Genomic DNA, 23,290 nt, shown 5'->3' with positions numbered 1-23,290 from the left:
TAGCTGCGATAAGCGCGTAGCAAGTCACAATGATGAGTCCGGAAGTGTATATATTTTACCTTCAAAATAAAATCTAGATGTTTGACTTACAAAGTCATATTTGCAATGAGCTCAACTTAAATAAATCATACAATGATTGGCTTGGTGTGCAGATATATAGAAATAAACATTTGATACTAAGTGAGCTACCAACGTAAACATCAGTTAAAGGACTTAAGCAACTATGAAAATATAAGTTAGTAAGTTCTAAAATATTTGAAATAACTTGAGCACAGGTTTAACAGAAAAATGCAGTTTAGATTAGTATTAAGGTGGATATATTTTCAAAGATAAAAAAAAAACTGTAATGTTTCCAAAATATCGCAACACTAGACTTCTTTTCTCAAGAATGTGGAGGTCATCTGAGACATTGCAAGTTTAATTACAGAGCAGATTTGGTTTTACTTTTCAGACAGTGGCTTCATCAATTTCTCTAGGCTACAGTCTGTGGAGGATGTGGGAAGATGAGGTAGCCTACTGTCTTGATAGGGAAGAACACATCCACATGACTCTAAGCGGCATTTATTTTTAAACATGTTCACCGGAAACGCTTTCTGACGGTCTGCTGTGCGTTACCTTGACGCTTCTGCTTCTCAGTCCGAAAACGAGCGAGAAAACATCACTGTGCTGAGACTCGGCGGCCGGGGAGGGTCTCCATTAATCGTCTGAAGTCCAGTTTACTGGTCAGCTGAGTCCGTCCAGCTGTAAATCTGTGTGTCTTACTGACGGTCTGTCTGTCTGTTGGTTGTGGGGGCTCAGCTGCTGCGGGAGGATGCTATCCCCTTGCCGGGAATCAGGACTTTCCTCTCCCGTAATCCGTCCGGGATGCTGCGGTCTGATCCAGGGGCTTCTCCCCTGTTTTGCCCTCTGAAGTTGGATCATCTGCGGGAATCAACCACTTGTTTTTGTCGCTCTCTCCTCCTCTTCCTCTTCGGATCTCTCCGGAACAGCCCGAACATCTAACAGTGGAAATAATCCGCCTCTTTTCTTTAGAGATTGTGGATTTAAAAAAAAAAAAAAAAATTTGTTACACACCCTGCTGGCTCTGGTGGATTTTCACTCACGCACAGATTTGTGAACGGGGTTTTGGGGAGTTGGCAGGCTCTTTCTCCTTGCGCGCTGTGCGTTTTGCCATGCAGAGATGATGTGACAGACAGAGGATACAGGGGGGACAATAACACCCGGGCTGTATAGTAACCATGGCTGGTACCGAGGGCGAGGATTAGTGTGCGGAGGGATTATATTTTCCAGGAGCGGAATCCTCCATCAGTTGCTTTGCCGTTTATGGTCTCTTTCTAATTTTCTTGGACGCAGGGAGAACTTTCAACACACGTCCGGAATTTTTTTTTTTTTTTACCCCACTCTGTTTCTTCATCTTGGTCGTTTATTTTTAATCATCTGCTCTGGGAGTGTAGGTGGAGAGAGACACTGAGAATATTCCAGGCAGTGTCAGAAATTATGAATGAGACTTGGAGCGCGCGCCTTTAAAATGTACAATAGCCCGATTAGAAATGCCACAGAAAGTTTCACCCGTTACTTAATTGTAGTTTTTAAATAACAGGAATGAAGTATGGTATCATTATGGACTAACTAATGAGTGCAACAAATCACTGCTAGTCCCTTAAGGAATATTACAGTATATTGCATTCAAACCACAGGAGATAACCCCATGAATCAAGTCCACGGAAACTCTCTTTAGGATTTGAATGGGTGAACAGGGATGTCTCTTTCAGCAGGGTGAGCACGGTAGTGATGATGACACTGAAGGCTGGTAGAGAGCAAACATATGTTGATGATCACAGGCTACTATGGACACTGCAGTGATAAGTCATGAACAACTCTTAAACGCCACAGGAGGTGAAGTACATTCATATGATATTCGCCTTTATTCTCAATATAGGGTCGCTGTAACGGCGCACAGTGCACAGCTTCAGAGAGAAATTGATTAAATAAAACAGCATTAACATTAATCTGATTTTAAAGCATCAGACGCACATCAAACATGCGGTGAGGAACTTAACATGCAGTCTCCTTGCTCGTTTGGTGAGAATAAGATCGGATTTTTCTTTATCGATAATGATCAGAAAGAGTAGATATTGATTGGTCGGAGTTTCACAGTTTGATCTTGATATTTACCTCCATATTATGTCTTTAACGTTTTCAAAATGGACAAAGAAACAGGGAACTGGTCAAAGAGTTCCAAAATTGTATTAACCTTTCAAATGAAATGACATGAACTCTAGCGTTCAAGCAGAACTATTTTAAATCATAGACCCCAGATTTCTAACAAAAACACAGATCCCTTATAGATACATTTGTTCTGGACCGGAAGAGAAGAAGCAGCGCGCGCGGCGGACAAAGTGTACCGTCAGATGAGTGAGCATGTCGGACCGGAGCGCCCCGGGCTGTCGGCTCAGACTGGACTGGGTGTACGGATACCGGGGCCACCAGTGCCGGAATAACCTGTACTACACCGCCGGGAAGGAGGTGGTGTACTTCGTGGCCGGGGTGGGCGTGGTCTACAACACAAGGGAGCACAGCCAAAGGTTTTACCTGGGACACAACGATGACATCATCAGGTAAACCTGCTGCACATGAGACTGCACACGTCACGCATGTATAATATCAATAAATAAAATGAATGCCATAAACTCAGGAATGAAATCAAAGTAGCCTAATCTTCATTATACCCAGGCTGCAGCAGTCTTTACAGACCTAATATCAAAAAACAGAATTATGATCATTTGTTTGTTATTTAAAGCTGAGACTTGACATTTTTTTAAAGAAGCATCATTTATTAATTTGTTAAAATTGTCTTCGCTTCCTGACAGCAACTGCTTTATCTGACAGAAGTCCCGCACAAGCTTCAAACTTGCACAGCCACAATCTTCCTTCAGCTCAAACAAAATAATTGGATGGTTTCAAGAAAATACGCAGGAACATGCAATATCTCTGAATATGCTATTTCACAATGCAAGCACTGTAGCATCATCTGCCATACACTTCCATAGTGTAAAGGATTGACAGGTGCCATGGTGCCCCCTTGAGGATCATTTAGGCTCAATTTATTTAGTCCTCAAGCCCCGGACTTTTGACCAGTGGCGCATTACAGACTATTGAAATGCTATGAGCTGACTTAGCAGCTCTATAAACTTTTTTTTTAAAACAATATTTAGTAAAAAAATTTCAGTAAAAAAATCTTGTTCTTTTTGTTGTTGTTTTTTCAAATTGTGTTATCATGTTTGTCCTGCAGAGGGCGACTCAACTTCATAGTTTACAATACTCTCTGCACTGTCTGCAGCACACGTAGCAGAACATCCCAGCAGAAAGTTAATGGTCTGCACCAGAATTGGTCAGCATATGAAAATGTTAAACCATTTTTGTAAAACACTTATTAGTTAAAAAAAAAAAAAAAGTAGCCATTCAATTAACTTTACACTGTCACAGAAAAGGGGGAAAAATTCCAGCTCAAAAATGCCCTTGTTGGTCTTTCACATAAGAAACACATATGAGATAGTTTCATACAGTAAACATGACAACAATGTGCTGAATCTCTCACGACTTGTCTTTAGTAGCAGTGATGTGTTTTGCTTTAGGGGGAGGCCTGAGAGGAAGGGTCAGTCTTGTTTCCAGTTGGATTACTTACATTTTAAAATGCGTTTGGCTTGAAATTTGCATTGCTTGAGTCAGTATCAATGTTTGCAGCGTTTTTTCTGTGTTTGTATTTCCAAGAGGTCCGTTGCTTTTAGCGGAGTTCCAGATATGAGAATCACATTTCTTTCCTGGAAAATAGGTTTAAATATCAAGTGACTTCCTCATTTAATTACCAAGAGCCAATAAAATTTCATTTTAGAACTTGGTGTTAAAATAAATATCCCACCTTGTCTCCCCAGCTTGGCATATAAAAACGACAAAAGATAGGGCGACCTTAGTGAAGTCAAGGTTTTCTAAAGATTATTTTTGGGGCATTTCTTCCTTTATTAGATGGGACAGGTTGAGAGAGACAGAGAATGTGGGGAGGAGAGACAGGGGTAGACATGCAACAAACGGCTGAGGTAAGGTGAACCTGCAGCTGATGGATCGCCTGCTGACTGTTTTTAATAGTTACATTTTTAATAGTTTAAAAATCAATGTAAGTAAAACAAAGGCTATACTGAAATACATAAAATGTATAAGTGGAGTAAACCTAAAGAGTTTTGCATCAACAGTTTCATGGGAACAGCATTACAGAACAAGACAACAAATGCCTTGTGGGTGAAGATTAGTGTTATATCTTGTGGTTCTGTCTGCAGTATGTGGGCAGTAAGACGCTGACTAGTGAAGGATTTATTCAGTGACGTGGTTGATTTGACAGCAGGGACAAACTCGGCGAGTTGACAGTGAAGAGTTTACCTTCCTACTCTGATCAGCAGTAGATGCTGTCTAGAGGCAATGACTCCACTTCTCTTACTCATCCGCCTGTTTCATCTCTTTTTCATTTGGGTTGCGATGGGGGTTTTTCTTTTCCTGAGACCCTAGTGGGGTTTTATCTCACCCACACAGTCTGTTTATCCTCTAGTTTGACAGCAGCTGAAATCTCAACATAAAGAGGTTGATACTGTGCCAGAACACAGCCTTTTAGACTTAAGGTGATTGCATTCATGTGGGAGTTTTTAAAGTCTGCAATCTCTGGTAAAATGAGGAAATGTTAGTATTTCAATTTCAACATTAACAACATGCAGGGGGAGCTTGTGGCTACTTGCAGATTATTATTAAAAGGCTTATGAGCAGAGGAGGGTATTAGTCTGTTTCTCAGGTCTGATGTGTCGCACAGAAGCTGGTCCATGAGCCTCAGGGAGTCTCATCCTCACTTGTCATCAAACATGTAAAACACGAACATTAGTGAGTCCTCCCCAGTGTGCAAATATGACACATCACATCAGTTAATTAACAGCATGATGACACATGGTGTTTCTGCTCTCTGGAAACTTGGCGAGACTTTGAACATGAACAGCAATAAACCATAATGCTTTTAGTTTGATCTAATGATCATTTTTAGGATTGATTGTTTAATCTTTAATATATATTGCTCGACAAAGTGATTGCTCTGAATTGCTTATTTTGTCCAATTGATAGTAAAAGAAACTTAGACCCTTCTTAGACTTTGACTCTTCATTTTAAAAACATTAATTATTTAATACATTCTTGATTGAAATCACGGATGGATGGTTGAATAAGTTGTAAAAAAATAATATTTTGGATGCTTAAAAATCTAATTTGGCTAGACTAATCAAAGTATATGAAGTGACATCTGAATGGAACTGAAAAACAGACTAAGGGTGTTGACATTGTGGGATGCCTAAATAAATCCTTGCAGAACCAAGATGAATTGCCTAAACTTAACTCAGACTATGGAAGTGTCAGATCAAAAACCAAGAGATCATATTTTTGTGTGTCTGATTTGGCAGGTTTATTTTGTTTAAGGGGCATCAGATGAAGAAGAGGTGACTCATGACTTATGAGATGACTTATTGAAATGGAAATACACTGCAGACAAAGTAACCCAGAAAGATGTTTATTGGGCGAAGTAAAATATGATAAGAAACTCTAACCTATAATGTAAATAAGGAGTTGTGTAAGCCTTTTGAGCTGAACGGCAACCAATGCAGAAGTGCCTGAAATCCTGCACTCTTTCTAGTGGATGACTCGGATCATTGCAAAAAAAGCAAACAAAACAAAGAAAAGTGAATTTAATGCAAGTTGTACATTTAAGTTATGATCTCATTTAGAAAGAAACATATACTAAGCAGGTTAACTCTCAGGACATGGCTCATCAGTGATTGACAATGACTACAACAATGACCTGAAAAACACCTTGGGTAGGCTATTTCTCAAGATCAAACCAAAGATATCCATTATGCCTGAGAATAGCAACAGAAATAGGCCTCACCAGTCACAAATACTGACAAGAGACACAGTATGTGACTGCTGATTGTTGTTATGACAAAACAAGGCAAAATGACCCTGCTAAACCTTATTCAGCAAACAGAGACACATGATATTAAATGGTGTTTCTAATGTGTCTTTGGGGAGAAATACTGCTGCATTGGAAGAGAAGCTTATTATACAACTTGTTACATAACCATTGAATTAAGTCATAAAACTTCAGTGGTACTCATTTGAAATTAACTCATGGGTATAAAAAAACACATGAGCTATAAATAGATGAATAAGAATAATGTTTATGTTATGTTTCTATCCATGACTCATTCATTTCCTACTCCTGATTTTGCTATTTACTACACGACTTAAAGGCAACATTAACAAGGAGGTAAGATGGTAAAGGACAGTAAATACAACAAAGATAAAATGCATTTCTTATTGTATCTGATGGAACACCAGAGCCTGTATAATAAGATATAATGTAATAGCTGATGAATAATATCAGGATGTTTCCAAATCTAATAAAAGGAGACGAGCCGGAGGTTCAGCTGAGAACAAACTCCTAATGAGCTGCAGGACAGTGATCCTGTTAGAGGAGCCAGATTCATTTTCACTATTGTTTCATTGATAAATGTCATCATTCTCAACTGAACATGATAAACTGAACATGGATAAGAGGGGGAAATCATCTTAAAAATCAAACACCAAGTCTTTTAAATGGCTTATCAGAGTGAAATTACAAAGATTAAACTTGTTTTTCTTTCAACGTTTGATCCATAACTCCACTGAAGAAGACATTTGTAAAAACAAAGAGGCTAAAATCTTGGAAAACCCCTATAAAACCCTGAGAGAAGTCTGTGGATCTGTGTGAACTAATTAAACATTTGGTCAGCGTGTCAAACCAGTTCACAAATGCCCAAAAGCTTTAATCTGGGATCATCCGGCAATTATATAACGGAGGGTCTGTTTCCCAGTCAGGAGTCAGGACTGACTGTAAAAGGGGCTTACTCATCATGTTTAACCACAGAGATTATTTCAAACCCTGCCGATCTTTGGAGCTTGATGGTTTCTTCTAGCTTCAAATTTTGTTTTTTTTTTGGTTGGATTTGAAGGTAAAACTCAAACTGCATAACGACTTCTCTCAAATATTTAACCTAATACGCAAACATTTGCTTAAAAAAGTGGAAGATATAAACTAAAAAAAGTCTTCATGTCTTTAACAAAACGCTTCAGTTAAATAGAAAATTAGAGTAAAGTTAGCCTCTCTGTGTATGATTTGCTGAGGAAGCTTGCTGTCATGGTTACTGCATGCTGTCCTCTGCACCATCTTTGCAGCTTAAAAGCAGGACAAGAAGGAAGATGATGAAAGGCTGTGTGTTGCACCTTTTACAAAAACCATGCAACATGAAACATTTCATTACAATATGTTACAAACGTGCAAATGGATTGTGACGTAACTTCAACAAGTAGGCCTTCCCAATCTTCCTTACCGGCCCAAAGGACTCGAGTCAGTTTTATCTAGAAAATGTAAATGATCTTTTGTTGCTCTATGCTCCCGGTTGTTTATCTATCTTATAACTCCCACACAGTGCAGAGTGAGCATCAAGAGGTAACGTTAGCCAAGACATGGAGGCTGCTAACTTAAACAAATGGCCATCAGCCATCACAACACAGAGTCTAAAAAAAACTTTTATCAAGTGAAGTGGGACAATGACAAGGCATATGAGTCATGGGTAAATCTTCATGTGGTTTTCTAAGCTTACGTTTACGTATGCTGTTGAAATGTTTTCTAGCGAACAAAATAAATAATACTACAAATACTAGTTAATAACTACAGCCAATCCATTCAGACTCCAAGGGCTGATCTGGCTAATACATTGGTTCACGTTTCATTGGACTTTATCAGCTAAGAACCACGCAGCATGACAGCTTGCTTGCTTTCTTTCAGCTCTTTGGTATTAGCAAAATACAAGTAGATTTGTTGGTTGGCTAAGTTTGCAAACTGATCATTATTATTTATTATCAGCCGTCCCGTGTAACTCCCTGATACCAAGTGTCCATTCCAGTAAGTTTCTTATTCTTTCGGTCCTTGAGCTCGCCTCCCTCTTACACAGGGAATGAAGTGAAGTTAGGGACTTAGCGTGACTCATTATTTGGTTAACATTATTTATTTTCTAATGATAGACAGCTGTAAATCGATGCTTCATTTTTCGTTACACATTTATCGGGGTGAATAAAACATTTCAGCTGGTACATTTCCTGTGTCACTGAAGCTGTTAGTTTAAAATCTCTGGCGTTGGTTTGATACATCAAGTAGACAAATGTTGTTGTTTGTATCACAGAATTGCATTGATCTGCATGTATGTAACCATGTAAACATTGGCCATGATGCCACTGCAGGAGTAGGAAATGGGTGTTATTTAAGTGGGCTATTTTTTTAACAAAATAGTTTCTTATATTTTAATAAAAAACAAATCCAACTGGCTATAGGTGTCTTTGAAACAAACATTGTAATTGTTAATCAGTTGTATAAGAAGATTAATTTCTGGGGACAGACAGAGCTGCTTATCTTGGCATGTGTTTTTCACAATCGTTTTTCTTTTGCAGCATTTCTTGGTTTCTTGGTTTCATTTTGAAAAAAATGATATAACAAATCTGAGTTCAGAAGGGCAGCAGAAGGGATTTTCTCTGGTGATGAGAGCAAATTAGAGCGAGAGGAGTAGGATGATGATTCACTGAGGTCGCTCATTCATCCCAATGTGGTCACACACACACGCACACACACACACACACACACACACACACACACACACACACACACACACACACACACACACACACACACACACGCACACACACACACGCAGGCACCTGGTGTATCCACCGACACTAAACAGCCTATGAGTCATCAGAGCAGCAGACATGTTTGGACAGTTTATACAGCAGGCCATTCAGCTGCAGCCTGCAGTACTGTGTGTGTGTGTGTGTGTGTGTGTGTGTGTGTGTGTGTGTGTAAAACTAATTGGAAAGCTGGATGCTGTCTCAGCCGGGCCATGCTCTCTGATGTTGAGTGTTAAATTCGTGTTTGTGCCAAGTGATCCCTCGCAGCTGACTGAAGGTTCACAGCTGGGTGAGAGGATGCTACATTTAAATGTTCTGCATGGGTCTCTGCAATGGTTTTGCACTTTAAGGACATTTTCTGCTCCCCGAAAATCCTGTGCCATAAAATAGGACTTCTGATCCTGTTGTAATGAGATTGTCACTCTAAGAAGCGATATATTGTCCGACAGTAATTTGTCCTCTGGGGGCGACAGACACATTTTAGGGGTTTGGATGTAGCCAGGGGAAATTTGGATGACATCACGGTCACTGAGATCCAGGCAAACCACAGATAGAGGTCAATAGAAAGGAAGAACGGCATTATTGCTACATTATTATACTGAGCTAAAATGTTCATCAGTCAACATTTGTTATACTACGAATGGAAGTGTGAATGCTTCTGATTACCAAAATGTCAGATGTCTAAAATTTGAGACAACAATACAATACACTTTCAGACAATCAAGAAGAAGCTTTACTGCAGATGAAAATCAACATTTTGAGGACAAAGCACTGGTGGAGTTTTGAATAGTTGGCGCTAATAAGCTTGTAATTTGTTTCAATGCAAATCTGATGTGTTAAAATGTTTTAGGCAGTTTTAAACTTCACTTAAATACAAAATAGTAACTCATAGCTAAATCCCACTTTGCTATATGTACAGTATTGTTTTTAAATACACGACACAGAAGAGATATAACATTGTAGGCTGGCTGTAGAAGTAGAAGTAGCTGTAGAAGTTAGTAATGTAATTGAAACAAACCGTGAACACAATGGTCACCCAGTCAGATGTTATTTTCTCACATGGATGAAGTATTCTCTCGTCACATAATTCTGACTTCAAGATTTGAAATACTAAAGGTTATTCGAATGAACAGACACAGTGAGAGCAGTATATGGGTTAACCCTGGCTGCAGGAAATGTCACTGTCACTGGCCAAGCCTGATGCCCTGGCATTCTCATCACTACTGGCCCCACTGCTGTCACAGTGGATAACTGCCAATACACCATTACAGTCTGAATGAATGGAGAGGAGGTTTGGTTTCACTTTGGGTTCATAAATACTCACAGGGCTCATCCAGGTCAAGTAGTCATGTTGTGCAGTGGTTCCCAAGCTTTTTTTCTTCAGATGATCTAGTAGTGTAATATCTCCTAGTTTATATGAGTGTACTTTTTCTGGTTTTGCACAGACCTTATTGTTTTTTTTTTGGAAGCAGTCTGTAGCTACTACTATGATTAAGAGAATATGGGATATTTAAGATAGTAAAATGACTGGTAACTGTAAAAAAAACAAAATAAAATAAAAACTCCTGTCTCAGCAATGTGGACCCTACTGCATACATTTTACAAGTGACGTAGAGCTTTCGTGTACTTGAGGAAGCCATTTAAAGTCTGTTAAATATTCTTAAGTGTTGTCATTTAAGTCAGCATTGGAAAAAAAAACATATATACAAATATATACTTTACATAAGATTGTCAGATGATTGTCATAGAGTCCTAAATAACTTCTGTAACTGCAATACTTTACCTTTGATCCATCCAGCCATGAGGAGGCAAACTGTCTTCCAAAGTCTTATAGTTGACTGTGGGCCTGATTCACAAAATGATTTTGTCTTAAAGGCAGAAGGGGATGACTTTACTGGTTGCAGACAGAAGTCTGTTTTTTTTTAAATAAAATAATTGTTTTATCTATTACAATAATAAACATTTTCCTAATAAGAATATTGTCTAATCTCTAAAGACAGCATGATGTTCATTTGGTAAATTATTATAATAGCAGTGTGAGCTTCAGGATGTGGCTTCTGAGTTGAAGATAAGTTGTTAACTCTGCAATCTGAAAATGTCTTGTAAAGAAGGACTGGGCTATTAATCATAAATTATTTCCACTATTGCAATACGAGCATTCACAAGACATCACTGAAGTCTGAATTCATCTCTGTTTCCTTTGGTCTGCAAGAGAGCAACTCTGCAGACTCTGTGACATCACATGCACAGATGGGATTCATTTGGTGTACTGTTTCTGACTCCAGGGTGAGAGTCATGGTGACAGGTATGCTGGTATGAGATCAATCTCCTCGATGCGTGCAGTTAAAGGGCCCTCTGTCATCTCCTTAAAGTAGTTTTTAAACTCCACGAGAGGAGCCAAAGAAGCGTCTTTTTCTTCTACATAATGTAGTCTTAAGTCAGCCCTTGGTGTCAAACAGGTTGCATTGTTTGTCTAAAACCACTTATTATGATGAATCCTCCGTTAATTCTAATTCATGAGTGACATTATAGTTACACCATACATTTATAGAGGTCATAAAACAAAAGATTAGTCTAAGTTCCTAATGTCATCTTCATCACTCCTCTTTTACTTCAAACCTAAACTCAAAAGTGACTAAAGACCTGTTGTGATTTTAAACTTTATTTGGTGGATGACAGATGTCAGTTTGGGCTTGAGGGTTAAAGTTTTGTGTGTGCTGCACTGCGGCTGCTCTGCTTCAAAGCAAACTGAAACTGATGAGGACAAATTGTAGACGACTGAGGTAGTAATTACATTTGCATTTTAGTCCCTTTGGCAGCGCTGTGATAAGCGCTGCCTTACAGCGAGAATGACAAGAGAGGAAAAAATCACGTCAGTTCCTAAATCAGCAAATTGGTTAAAACAACCAGGGGTTACCAGGTTAGAGGTCGCAGACACACAGTCATAAAACAGCTTGAAAAGGTAATTTTTTTCATTAATATATGATTTGGGGATGGATATCTTTACACCAACAGGTGAAAACTAAATTACAATGTTCATTTATTTATCATAAAACAAACTAATTGACAAGCTTATGAAGACAGGCATTTGAAACCAAAGTAAACAAACTTAAACTCTATTTAATGATTCTACTTTAGAATGAAGAAAGTATCATTCACAAGTGTTTCAGCATTGTGGAAAGCAAAAATGACACATTAACATCGTCTACCAACTGTCGAGAATTATCTTAAAATCAAACAGTGTTGACAAATATCCTCATGCAAGTGCAGCTAACAATACACTCCTACACGTTTGCTCTTGAATTCACTTCTTTTACACTTCTCAAGTTGTTAGTTGAACTTTGAAAAGTTTGTCATCACTTCCAGAGGCTATATTGTTTCAGACGTTGTGTAAAAACACTCCACAGAAAATCTTCTCTCTCTGTTTATATTTTTGGTTTTGGATCATAAATCAATTCATCAAATAAAATAATCAAAATAAAACACTTAATTTGTTATTTCTATCATCAAAACCTTAACACTACATAGTTTCCATGAACCAGAATCTAAAACCTGCTGTCTGTCAGCAGTCGGTTGGTGATTTATAGTTTATTAAAAACTACTAGATTGCTTTCTCTGAAATGTGTATATCTAGAGTTAAAAGTAAAGATTATGTCAACTTGTTTCTTTTATCCTTTCTGCAGCTCTGTGTGCTGAAAGCTCTGAATCATAACTGCACTGGTTTCTCTCTCGCTGACTGCCTGATGGATTGCTTCAGTAATTGCAGGCTCGATGTTGACGCATTAAATCCATGTTGAGTTTTTCTAAAAGACAGAGAGTGGGACTCTCTTTTTCTTTCATTGGCTCTTTCATGACCAAGGCCTCCCGGGGGGCGATCAGCCTTTATGCTCCTCTGCAAAGAAGCATCAGCCTGCTGCTGAATAGCAGCAATTATTATCCCAGGACTGGATGCTGCTGTGAGGAGCTCACATTTCCAGCTCTGTTCATGTCTGTTCATCTCTCTCAAGTTCACGTTTGGTATTTCTACTGGAGTCCACACCAGAGTCCTTTATGTCAAGACTTTGGATCTCTGAATTCAGGAAAGTTTCATTAAATACAAATCCTGACTCTACAGATATATAGAAATACCAAGAGCATGCAGAAATGTCAAAACTAAACCCTAATGACAATCAGTGTTTAAGATATGATGATCTAATTATATTTAGAAAACCCTCACTTCAGACTGTATTCCTTCTTTTAAAATGTCAATAATTCTTGCTTTATATTTGATTTCTGTAGGATAATGAAGTGTTAAATCACCAAATATTTGAGACATATAACTGGTGCAAAACGACACTTTAACTGCTCAGAACTATTTGACAGTAGTCCAACTACAACCCTGATGATAGAGTTTTAGATAATTAAACAGTGTTGTGTTTGTATCATGAATTATTTTAGGCTTAAGACATTAAAATATACGTTACTGCTTTACTTTAGCTGGTGACATAATTAGCCTGGTTGCATGGTCCATGTTAGGTGATTCAGACAAATGGCAGGCAAGCCAGTTTCCCAGCCAGTTACGTTCTAGAATGATTGAGGAAAGTTATCCTTTTAGGTTTTGCTGTGTTCAAATCTGTGGTTTATGTGGTTGGTGCTGGTCTTTTGCTTCAGTAAGCAGACCACATTGCAGTGTTAAGTTTTCAGGCGCTGAAGAGAGATGAGTGGCTGGTTCTCACTTTAATGTCACATCCTCGGGTTTTCGAATAAAAACAGCACAGAGACCTTCACATGCACATCAGCCTGCACACTGTTACAAGCCAGAGGAAAGGGATGGTGTCATTTTAAATGTTAATGTTCTTTCCCAAATTTGCATTTAAAATATTAAATGTAGACCAGCATTTGACGTGTACCGAAGTACACGTAAACAAAGATTTGCTCACTCCCAAGTTATTACTGGTCTTATATTTAAAGCTTTAAATGTGGATGAACTGTGAATGAGAGATCTGGGTTGATGCGCGTGTTCACTTCTCTCTCGCTCTCTCTCTTCCTCTGAATCTTTTTTCTTTTCCTCTCCTGTCCCACTTCCTGTTGGTCGCCTGCAGGCAAAACCTGACCGATCAACTGACACACACACACATATACACACACACACACACACACACACACACACACACACACACACACACACACACACACACACACACACACACACACACACACACACACACACACACACACACACATACACACACACACACACACGCACGCACGCACGCACTCACCCACAAGAGCTTAACCAAAGGACATCATTATGCTCGTTGAGTAGTGGATGGTATTTCTGCTTGAGAAGATTAAACTAACCAGTCGTCTAAAAGCTCAGCAGCTGAAGGAGAGAAAGGAAGTCCTCTTTTATCTCTAATCGGAAGTGCTCCAGCAAAAAGACAACTGCATGGCTGAAACCCATTTTCATTTGTTATAAACTGTCCTCCTGCTTTAAACCAGAAACAAACATGATCCAATTTTTACTGACTGGGTTGAAATGAGTGTGGTCATGTGTCTTGACTGAAAAGAATGGTGTGTGTGTGATCTTACTATTAAACAACACAGAACATCTATTTGATTTAAAGTTTGATCTTTTTACAATCTGTTAAGATTTAAAATTACAGGCACATCACTTGCAAAACATTGATTATTTCCAGATCCAGAAGTTATATAGTGAAATCTTTAGTTGTAAAGGTTTGGCCTTGAGAATCTTTCAAACAGTTTGTGTAGGTGTCAACTCTCCACCAAAGACACAGACACAAGTTAAATATCAGTCCATTTGTATAAAATCTTTTAAATTCAGTTTTCAGCACAGTTCATATCTGATCCTCCTTCTGTCTGTTTTCTCCAAAGTGATGTCAGTCAACGCTAATATCGGAATATGTGTCGCTTTATATTGACATTTGTTATAATTCTATTGGCATTAATGGCTGTATTTAAAAGTTGTCCTGTAACAGGTCCTAACTCTGTATTCACACACAACAAGTACAAAAGTAACTGTTCTTTCACCACACACACAAATATATGAATAAATAAAAAAGAGAGACAACAGTAGTGCTCATGGAAGGGAAAACTTCAAAAAAGTGGAGGAAAATTTAATACCAAAAAACAGCGGTATAAATAATCCAGGTTCAGGCACTCAGGATGGTTGGCAAAATATTAAATGTCTTTAATTCATTGGGCTACAAACATTAAAATACACCAAAGCATATTGGCTTGCGCCTTCTTCAAAGTGCAATGTACCCTGCAAGTTTTCCTCCTCTTTTTTGATATAAATAAATAAGATGAAAAAACAAACATGAAAGAAAATTTGAAAAATAAAATGATCTATTTATGAATGGTATGTTTTTTTTAAACCAGTTTAGATTAATAATGATAAACATGATTAAAATTCAGGTATGATTCTCAACGGCTTTACACTGAAACAATCAACGGCTTGGTCTTTAGAGTGGGAAAAGAAGTGTTAAGATGCTTTACTTAGATTGATGATACGACAATGTATAACAGTAAGCTAAAAATAAAAGTCCTGCAATTAAAATCCTGCCAGCAGATCTCCTCCTGGCTGTGATATAAATTACATTATGGACGTCATGCGGGTTTAGGTTGCTGGACTTCATGCATCCTCTAACACAGAGAGCTGGCAGGCTGTGAGGGTGACCTCCAGGCTTATCATCATCAATAAATATAAAACCAACCTATTCAGGCAGAAATGTTCATACTGAGCTAAGGCTAACCAACAGGAACACTCGAGGCTCTGCTCGTGTGTTTCTTCTGAAGCATAGCATAGCTCATTTCCCTCTCACCAGGGTTACAGTCTATGCTAACTGGACACACAGAAGAAGAGTATAGCATTAGAGTGTTAGCGGCTCTACTCACAGCTGTGGAGCATTCAGTGATGCGTTCACTTTCAGCCGTATGACTCCGCTGGCTGTGCTTTTAAGGCTAAGAGATGCTGCATGAAATCAAATCGTGTTAGTCTGCGATAAGTTAAGTTAGGATTCATGGTTTCTGCCTTTGGACTAATCTAGACAACTTGATTTCTGGTGTCATCAGAAAAGTTAGCCTTTTTGGTAGAAAATCTTTTACACTGCCTGGCTGAAATAATAGTCATAAGATCCGCCTCCTCCATGTTAACAGATGGGAGAAACTATAAAACCAAAATACAAATCAAATACATTTTTCTAAAATGTGGTTCCTCTCTTATTATTGTGCTGATTTAAGTGTTCTCTGTTTTTAGATGTTTCGTTTTAATGATTTATTTGAAGTTATTAAAAGGGGTTAAATATCAACAAATGCAGCAAAAGACCTAAAACTTTACAAACTGGTCCCATTGGATGGTTTATAGAAGATTTTAAATGACTTGAAGACAGGTACATCTGGCTTATCTGCCTGCCTGATATATTTATGATTGAGGCTGTTTTTGACAATCAATTGTGTCTTTTTAATGTACAGTATTACAGTCAAGTATTTTGTATTACTGTATGTTGAGATTTTTTTACTCTCATCAAGCTTTTCCAGGTTTACGGAAATAAATTAATTTGCCTTTTTTAATCACCAAATTTCTGGCACTTAACCAAGTTTGGTTAACTTCATACGTGCACTTATGTTTTGCTTTTTTTGCTTTTGTTTATTTTACTTTATGAGCTTTGCTACGATACAATGTGCTGACCTATTATATAGTAGACTAGCTGTTGAAGTTTAAACCTCAACATCTAGTGCTTAGAACCCTCACAACCCACATTTTAAAATAGACCTTGCGTCTCAAAAAGCGGAAAATGAAGGGCACTTTGCAGTTTGGTTAGTTCTAGGTAATCATCTGGGCAATAAAAAAATCTGTAAATAAGTTTTCCACATAGGACTCAAACAGCAATATCCATGGTCAAAGTGTTGGTTCATCAACCTAGACCTACTCCTTTAATGGCCTCAATATGGAACACTTTGACAAACCATGCACACAAGTACAAGTATAATTCTTACCATAGATTTTGGGACAAAGGGCTCCATCTATCCACAACCCGCTCTAACTATACTGTTGAAGCTCTAGTAATTAAGATATGCCACTTTTGAGAGCACTGTTAAATATCTAACAAAGATCTGGGAGATAAGTGGAAGAGATTCCTAGAAGCCTTGTTTATTTCAGATTTGTGCTTTTTTTGTATTTAACAGTGTTTGTTAATGGCCACAGCAGTGTGCGGCACAGGACCTGGTGGCTCTGTGGATTCACAGCTCAATGGTCTTCATTAAGATGATGACTAAGAAATTATCTGTCCAGCATCCCACTGCCAATCTGCCCTGCAGCCCCCACTGCTCCCACGTTCTGCTGGCACTCCAACACTCACTGAGGCATATACACTTTTAACTACACACAGATTTTCTCAAAGACACACAAAGCCTTGGGGGGGGGGGGGGGGGGGGGGGGGGGGTTATGTCAGTCTTCAGTGCGATTCTGAAAGGTCTGGAAACTGAATTTAAGCTACTTATTATGGGGAGAGAGAGATATAAAGTGTGTGAGAGAGTGAACTCCTTATCACGCCTTTAAAAGAGGGGAAGATGTAGACTTTATTTTAGGAAAATGTTCTTTCCTTGGAGGCACTTATTAGACTTCTTATCCGTCCACTTATTATTCTTCTCTCTCTGCAGGCAGCTGATACCCGGCAGCAACTTTTGAGGGGAATTTGAAATGCAATATTTCCACATTTTCTCGGGCACGGCAGCTTTGATTTTGTATTTCTTGCTTTGGGCCAGAAAACATAACAATTTCACATTTCATTGATTTGTTTGAACAGATTATTGTGTTTAGATTGCACTAATGAACAGCTTGCTGTGACATTTCCCTCAAAGCCATGATAGGATTTACTTCTGCTAAACTGGAGATGAAAAAGATATTATTATAGATTTTAGAGTAGCTGCGGAAAAAAACTGTACTTTCATAACAATAACAAAGAACAGGGCAGCATTAACAGCAATGATCGTCAACCAATACAACTTAAAGTGTGTCAGTGTTGGGGCCTCTTGGAGCCTTGGACCGGTATTAACTCACAGAGATAAAATATATACACCTAGGTAAACATGGTGTGACTGTGTCTTTATTGTAAAGATGCAATGTGTCTTGGTGCTACCAAGCTGCTCTCAGAAGCCTGATCAGCACCATGGAGAGCTCCTACAGTACCAAGTGCTGACAATTGTGCTACTATCATGCAAATGTTTGGATGTTAAAATTGGTTGAATTATGCATTTATAGGGAGGTGAGACTATGAAGCCATGGTTCTCATTGACAGTCTTTAAGGTTCAGTGATGGAACAATCAGTGAAACACTCCTTGCCTGCACATTTGGTTCCCTTTACAAAACTTCTCAACAGGTCTACTGTAAAAGTATTGAAAACTTATTTTAACTATACGAACAAAATAAAAATGCTACAAACTTTAAAGCAGCTCATAAGAAATGAACACAAATTAACAAAATTTAAGAAAATAAACATTAAGTACAGCCAAGAGCAATGAAAAGTGAAAACGGCCAGCAGGTCAGCAGGAGTAACATTTACCAGAGTCAGATGGTTTAAGTTTTCAGGATTAAAAAGCTGGTAACAAACGGGCTGTAGAACTTGTCATGAGAGTCAAAAATAAAAGGTAGAACCTAGGGCAGACTCAAACTAAAATTATAATTTTAACAAAAGGCAAAAGTAGGGAAAAAAACAGATGCTTGCTCTTTCAGTTCAACACCAAGAAAACAAAGAACCACGAAGAAAATAACCACAGGAACACGGGGAAAGTTTGACTGAAGGGAAGGAAGACAATCGACAAGGTAATCAAACACAGGTGAAACTGATGAAGGCAATCAAAAAGGGAGGGAAACACACAAAAGGAGGAAGTAAGACATGATACACAGGGGCAAGAACTACAAAATAAAATAGGAAATGCTAAACTTCAGAATATTACAGTAAAGAAACCCACGAGGAAAACAGGAACACAAGGAGGGTGAAATAGCTAAATAAAACAGGAAAACATAAAATACTACACTTGGAAATAATACAATACAAATACACACTAGGGAAACTAGCACCACCACCCAATAAGACAGGAAACGACAACTAAGCATAAAAAAAAACTCCTTTGCAGGAGTGGCCTATAGGTGGCACTATTTGTACTATTCCGCTACAAAAAACTATTGATATTGGTGTACTGATTTAAAAAACCTTGCCTCTAATTGCATGTGATAGCATTTCAAGACAGTAATGTAGAAAATATGCTTTCCAAGTGTGTGTGTGTGTGTGTGTGTGTGTGTGTGTGTGTGTGTGTGTGTGTGTGTGTGTGTTTTTTTTTTTGTCCACCTGAGGATCGATGTTGATAGATGTGAAAATATAATTATAAGAATCTCTGACGTGTGCTCAACTTTCCATACAAGGAGGACTGGGAGAAAACAACCTGATGTTGTTTTACACACATATACACACAAAAACACACACAGACACCTCACCACCTTACCACTCTCACCCAGACACACAGATTTCCTCTTGACTATTTAAAGCTGCTGCCCTGATTTCCCCACCTGCTATAAATAAACTCACCTATAATGAATGAATTCAAAGCTGTGTGTGTGCTGAAAAAGCTGTGTGTGTGTGTGTGTGAAATGCTGTCTGTAAGACAGAGAATGAGAGCGTAATCCTTTTTAAATGTAGTAGCATCCAGTAGTGGGCAGGTCAAAGGTTAAGTGATTTACAGCTTCTGAAAGCCTGACCAATTGGCAACCTCCAGTGTTGAAAAGGCATGCCACTGGGGAAGTGCAAAATCTGCAGTTCCTTGAGTATCCACCTGAGGAAGGCTGCAAGGTCAAGGAATACCCATTTCATATAAAATGGTCATTTTTACAGCAGAAGTAAACATGCTTACAGCTCGTTTAAAAAAAAGAATTTGGTATCAAAAGCTCATTAATTTTTTTGGTAAACACTGTACCAAACATTTCCTCCATCGGTAGGCTTCATAACACCGCTGTGACATCACTGAGCCCAAATCATGTTTTATACATATCTATGGGTCTGTCAAGTGCATCTGAAAACAAGGGAAGGATAAGAGGGGGAGGATAAGAGGTTTTGCTATTGCAGTGGAGGAATTTTCTGCACTTATGGAACACACTCACTCACACACACACACACACACACACACACACACACACACACACACACACACACACACACACACACACACACACACACACACACTTTAATAGTGCCAATTAAATTTAAATGAGCACACATCCTCCGATTAATATTGTAAATGCCATATGAAAAATAAATTAACTGGGTCTTTGTGGTGTGTCTCTTCATTACCAAGTGGTTCTTTCCTGATTGCTGCTCTCAGTCAGATCTCCCCGCTGGCAGCAGCAGCCTCTTGCTGCTTCGTCTGTCTAGGACGACGCTTTGATCTGCAGCAAACAAACGCTGCTGCTGATTTCAACAGTTTTTATTCAGACAGTTAGTCACATGTCCTGTCTGTGAACTGACTGTGTGTCAGAATAGCCAACACATCACTTAGGGAAATTATTTCACCTTGAAAAAATGAAATATTACTTCAGAATAAAAAACTCAGTTTGTCTGCAGCCTATGAATGTGTGTGAATTGTATTAGTTACTTCTCATGGTGACTTTACATAGCAGCCTCTGTCGTCAGTGTGTTAATGGGTGTGAATGGGTAGGTGTGACCCGGTGCAAACGTGCTTGGAGTAGTCAGAAGACTAGAAAAGCGTTATATACTGAAGTCGATTTACCATTTATCACTTGTAGTTTGAAAAATCTCCTTAATTATAAACTGACTTTCATCTACAAAAACAAAGATGTACCTTTGGTTGTTAGGTTGATCATTTGTTCACTGTCTAGTGGCCAGAAAATCATGACTTTTTATCTTTCAAATGCAAATACAGGTGTGGCAAGGTGTACTTTAGATCAGCTCATTACAACAAAAAGAACGTTTTTGGTTCATTGTCATTTGATTTCCTGTATCATGATCTTGTCCAGTTAGTTACCAAGAAGAGCAATGTTACAGTGACTTGGTTTATAAAATTCGGCGACACATGGCATGAGTGTTGTAAAGCGAGCAAACCACGATGATGATGATGACAATGTTGATGATATTTAGGATGGTTTTGATGCTGATTAGAACGCTTAAGAACAGCTGTTGATGTTGTTGTTGATGGCGATATATTAACTTGAATTATTTCAAAGGGTTAGGGTAAGGGTTAGGGTTCCTCCTATCTAGACCCCAGCTTGTGTTGTACTTTCTCTCTGATGTTCGTCACTGTGGATAAAAACACCTGCTAGATGAACTGTAGAATTGGAAAGAGTCATCATCTCTTAATTTAAAGCAAACACTTTATATTAACCCTAAAATCTTTGCAAAGAGAGAAAATGAATTCAGTGTTCACTTAAATTCCTGTGCGTTTAATTCACTTCTATTCTCTGTAAGGTTTCTTTTATAAAAATATACTTAAAATAAATATGCTATGAATGTTGTAAGCTTACTGTAATTCATGTTTCACCTGCTTTATCTGAAATCTGAAACCACTGATACAAGAGGCTGATGTGTCTCCCTCTCACTCAGGTGAATCGATGATAAATCACATTATCACACTACACACACAAACACACAAACACTAAAGACAGTCCATTATTAGGAGCTGTTGAAGTAAGCCCAGTGTCTATAAATAGCTGGGAGGAACTCCAGTGTGTGTGTGTGTGTGTGTGTGTGTGTGTGTGTGTGTGTGTAGCCTGTCTGGTGTTGTTTCCACACAGACAGATGGCAGTTTCTCTCAAGGTCATGAGCAGAGACAATGGAGGGGTGTGGGAAGTAAATGCAGCCAGAAGAATTAAAAAATGAAACATTTAAAATATTTTCAATGAAAAGAGGAGCAACAGACATGTAGGGGAAGAAGACAAGAAAGAAGAGTGAGAATTTAGACTTTAGGTAAAAAGATTAGAATAATTACAGAGGAGGAGTATGGAGAATCAGGGTGAAGATGAAAAGGACTGCAGGGAGCTAATTATCAGCAACAATATGGATTCAACGCAAATATAAAATTTAAAAAATCCTCACTATAATAATTGAAATCACTGAACATTATTCACTATTTCATACATTGGAATACTTCCTTGCATGGGGAAGTTTGGCAGCATTTTATGTTGATTTTCAATCTATGTTGAAACAAAATGTTGTCCTTGTGTAACATTTGTATTCAAGATTCAAGCACTCCAAGCCTCTAGAGACTACATATACCTGTATGCACTGCAAACCAAAGCACATGTCCATAAAATCCTCTGCACTAAATATTCTCCATTTTCTCCATAGTTGTGTAGTTTGCAATACAGGATAAGTTAGACACCAGAAGTCCAACCTGAAATAGCTTCTTGTTTTTCTGGGCCAATCAAAACGTGGCACAAGTGCCTGAAGTACAACAGACTTTGCATCTGCACAGTGGTACAGACACTGCAGGTGTATTAATCTAACTTGAACAGAAAAAGGGACAGATGGAAAAAGTTGAAATCTTCCTTTAAAGGTCAACTCTGTGTTCTCTTTCACTATTTGTAAGTGTGTGTTTTGTCTCTGAGTGAAAATCATGCATTTCTGCAGCTGCTTGATGAGTTTGATGAGTTCCTTCTGAATGTAAAGTCAAGGTTAATCTTTTTATTTAATGACATGCTGTATGAATGGAATCCAACAGAGGCAATGTCGTGCAAAATACATTTGGTATTACCGGTATTTGGAATTTGGTACAAATATTCATGATGCCAAAAGGACGAATCCCATAAAGTTGATAATGCCCTAACTTCCCCTGTAACACTGGCAACAGGTCAAAGTTAGCCAGTGATCTATTGACTTGAGCCATTTACATTATACAGTATTTTTGCACATTTTGAGTAGCTCATGTTTGTAGTTAACCAAAGAGTTAACAGAAAAGTATCAGTGGATTATTCTGACTTATAGAAACTTGAAAACTTTTGAATGTTCTTTAGGTGTAGGTTGGTGTTTGTCATATGATTTAAAAGCAGAATCACACTTATATTACAAACTTTAAAAAATATTATCCTCTGAAAGTAGAAGTAAAAATCTGAAGACACGCCTTTCACTTCTTTACAATCACACTTCACAGAGGTCTGTACTTTTCTACCCAAAACAACAGCCAAGCCTTAATCACTACCTTTCTGTTGTTACATGAAAACCAGCATGCACTTGTTCCTCTTACATCTCACAGTATCTTTGCCTCCCATCTTCCCCTTTCCCCTCTCCCTTCACAAGCCTCCACACCCCCTCTGGAGAGTTATGGCTGGATGGTCCCTAAATTTAGTACAGACACTCTTTGTTCCCAAACACTTTTTCTTAATGACTGGGATGACTCCCGAGTGCTTCTGAGAGAAATCTCTCTTCAACCGTTGTATGGGTTATGATGAAATGTGGTTCATAAGTTCAGAATGCTCCCCCAG

General features: G+C 38.4%; 1 protein-coding gene across 4 annotated transcripts in view; it reads left to right on the top strand.

Moving 5' to 3' along the window:
* Window positions 1-467: 467 nt before the first annotated feature.
* eml6 (EMAP like 6) overlaps window positions 468-23,290 on the top strand; it is a 75,193-nt gene continuing 52,370 nt past the window's right edge. For all 4 annotated transcript variants that reach the window (XM_065959599.1, XM_065959597.1, XM_065959598.1 and 1 more), the window contains exon 1: window positions 468-2,618. In XM_065959599.1, coding sequence (XP_065815671.1) covers window positions 2,422-2,618 — 197 coding nt within the window. In that variant the 5' untranslated portion in view covers window positions 468-2,421. The remainder of the gene's footprint in view (window positions 2,619-23,290) is intronic.

This window comes from Labrus bergylta, chromosome 10 (assembly GCF_963930695.1).
Source record: "Labrus bergylta chromosome 10, fLabBer1.1, whole genome shotgun sequence".
Taxonomy (NCBI): Eukaryota; Metazoa; Chordata; class Actinopteri; order Labriformes; family Labridae; genus Labrus; species Labrus bergylta.
Note: the sequence above shows the minus strand (reverse complement) of the source record. Positions and strands in the feature narration are given on the sequence as shown.